Source organism: Octopus sinensis, unplaced genomic scaffold (assembly GCF_006345805.1).
Source record: "Octopus sinensis unplaced genomic scaffold, ASM634580v1 Contig12956, whole genome shotgun sequence".
NCBI classification, from domain to species: Eukaryota; Metazoa; Mollusca; class Cephalopoda; order Octopoda; family Octopodidae; genus Octopus; species Octopus sinensis.
In genome coordinates this window covers 571752-574941 of record NW_021832829.1, presented here as the reverse complement: position 1 = coordinate 574941, position 3190 = coordinate 571752, and the positions used below count along the sequence as shown (strand labels likewise).

General features: G+C 36.8%; 1 protein-coding gene across 1 annotated transcript; it reads right to left on the bottom strand.

Annotated features, from left to right (window-relative positions):
- Window positions 1-232: 232 nt before the first annotated feature.
- Window positions 233-2883, bottom strand: LOC115229538. Its single transcript, XM_029799870.1, has 2 exons — window positions 2647-2883; window positions 233-2479 (listed from the first exon to the last, which is right to left on the bottom strand). The coding sequence occupies exons 1-2, from the start codon at window positions 2881-2883 to the stop codon at window positions 233-235; spliced, it is 2484 nt and encodes an 827-aa protein (XP_029655730.1).
- Window positions 2884-3190: the final 307 nt, after the last annotated feature.

The following is a 3190-nucleotide window of genomic DNA, read 5'->3' as shown; positions in this document are numbered from 1 at the left end:
AGTTGTTTCCTTCATCGGCGGAAACTACAGAATCTCGCCGTCTCTTCACCGATTTCCGTCCTTCGTCAAATGAGTTACCTGAGGTAGACATATTTTCGAAGCCAAATTTGTGTTCTACTATCATGCTTTCCATTGTTTTTTTCAAACCAACAGTCTGGATGTATGCTTGCACACTTTCTTTGATTTTAAGAAGGTCCATATATTTTCTGAAGAATGTAGAGACTATCCCATCTCACGTGAGGACAATCGGTACAATCTTTACCTTAGCCTTGTGAATTAATTGTAATTCACTGGCTAGAATGTCGTATTTATGCATTTTTTCCACTTCCACCGATTTCAAATTATCTATCGAGGTAACACCCACTTCAATGATCCATATCAAATTTTCCTTCTTGTCATACAGGAATATATCAGGCTTGTTATATTGTATTTTTAGTTCAGTTGGAATTGTAGTATCGACCCGAATTTCCGCAGAGCTATTCGACATTATACTTTGCACGGAGTGGTTTTTCAGTCTCTTGGACTTCTTCATTCCAAATCTCCGACACAAGTGCATGTGAACACACCTCACAATCTCGTTATGCCTTCTGGTATAATCTGAATTTAGCATTCTACTGCATCGCGTCGCAAGATGGTCCACGGTTTTAGGCGAGGATTTACAATGTGGGCATTTTTCATCAGAGTTTCTGAAAAAGACGTTTCTGTCTTGAAGAAAAGAGAGCATTGCCTCAGATTTAGGAGATATATTCCCTTTCTTTAGCCATGTTGAAGATGTTGGGATATCAAAAGTATTATTCTCAAGCGACTCAAATAGCTTCGAATGCAACCTTTTCTTTTTAATACTAAGCAACAGTGACTCTATCTGCAAGTCACGTAGTGATTTAGCAATCTCATCGAGTGTGGTTGTTCCATATTTACAATGCAGGAATTCTGTGATTGTGGCCATATGGGTTTTCCTTTTCTGTTCGGCCCACAAAATTGCTGCTTTTCTCAAGGAGATTAACTTTCGCCTTTCCAAATTGGTTTTGAAGTCCAACAGCATTTTTTCCGCCTTAAAGGCAACTGATACAAGTCCCCTTCCAAGTGTATCTCTTGGCAGATACAGTCTTTCTTTACAGGCTGGCTTCATGTGAATTTTCAAATCAGCCAACAGCTTTCTGACAAACTTGTCCATTTCTTCGAAACAAGATGGTTCCAGATTGAGTAGACCGATATAATAGTTAATCAGCGATAGAGCATGCTCATTAATTGCTCTAAATAGATTGACTGCATTTAGTTTAGTTTCCGATAGTCTTCCAATACGCTTTTGCATTTCTTCTTTAATATTTTTGAGTACATCCTCTTTAAGAACATTACTGCATCTGTCTTCTAGCACCCCCAGATAGCGATAGCTATCTAGTCCATCCATTAATGTAGCTTCATTCCTCAACAAATAACAATTTGTCGCTGATTTCTCAAAATTCTTCTCCAAACCAGCCAGTTTAAAGTAAATGTTCACATCCTCCATCATGCGTGCCAGTGTCTCTTCCTTCTGAGCAAAAAGCTTCAAATCATCGATGAATAGAAAATGATTGGTAGAAAAGGTTAAGGACTTGTCTTCACCAGTATTGATTGACATACTCGGATATTTTAAAGATAAAATCCTGCTTAATGGATCCAAGACCAATACAAATAACTGTGGTGACAGTGAGTCACCTTGGAGTATACCACGATCAATATTAACTGTTCCAAGCAGCTCTTTTCCTAATCTTAACGACACTCTCCAGTTAGGAATTATTGACATCATAAATTTCGTTATCCATTTAGGTAGTCCTGAGTTTTCCAAAACTTCAAAAAGAAATTCGTGACTCACTGAGTCAAAAGCTTTCTTTACGTCGATCCATGCACATAATAATTTGTTTCCATAAACTTCATTAACGCGTCTATTTAGAAGCGCTAATTCCTTTGCTCCTTGGCAATGGCGTTTAGATCCCAACTGGAACTCCGTTATCAGATCGTAAGTATCAGCATATACAGCGATTTTTTCGTTCACACATTTTGTGACCAATTTATATAAGCACGGCATGCATGTAATTGGTCTAAGGTCCTTCGGATCAACAGAGTTTGCTTTCTTTGGGATTAAAAATGTAATTCCAGTGTAAAACCATCCTTGTGGTTGACTGACACCATTAATAATATTTCTGATCTCTTGGAAAAGAAATTTGTGAAGAGAGTCCAGCTTTTTGATAAAGAAATTGTACACAGCATCACATCCCGGAGCCTTCCAATTAGGAAGGTACTCAATTAAGTTTGATATAAACTCGTCGCTAACGTCAGGTGCATTATCTTCCACTCCAGTTACTCTTTTGTTCACTCCAAGGCCCAAATCAGTTTTATCCCTTTTCTTCCAAACATCACCCCAAAACTTGAGACACTCAGACGAGTCAAAACCAGCAATTTGTTTGTTATCAGAATTGGGATTCAGCTTCTGTAGAACGATCTTCTGTTCAACTCGAAGTTTCTATTATCTATTCCATATTGCCTTCTTGAATCTGAAACTGATAACTTTTTGTTTAGAATTTTGATTTGATCATTTATTGTAGACGATATTCTCTCAAACTCCCCCCTTTTAGACTTCTTATAATTGTAGGAGCAGAGAATGTCTACTGCTTTCTTCCGTTCCTCATCTTTAGTGGTGGACATAAAATGCTTTGATATTAACCGATCATTCTCCATCAAAGATTCAATTTTATTTTGGATTTTTTGTTTCCAATTCGACTTGAATGTCAATTTACTTGATATCTGTTGATATACACATTGTGCTGAGTATATCAAAGACGAAATATCCTCAATACTTGCAGGAATGTTATTCGACGTGTATTCAATTAGGGCTTTATTAATCATTTCAATCACTTCATGATTTACATGCTGAGATTGAATCTTTCTTGTTTGCTTCCTTTCTTCGATTGGTATTGATTTATTTTGATCAATTGAATTAATAATTCTTCAAAAATTTTGTTGTACAGTGTCAAATCAGGTAATTTTCTATTCATATTATGTCCAGTTTTGGTGATTTCATTATTTCCGCGGAAAGTAGTAGCAAGTTTTTTCAATTCGAATATCGATTTTTTCTTACCAAATTTAGAATTAAAATAGCTGGCCATAAGTGGCCACCCTCCCCTAGGTACTCGCTTGAGACGATCTTTGACAT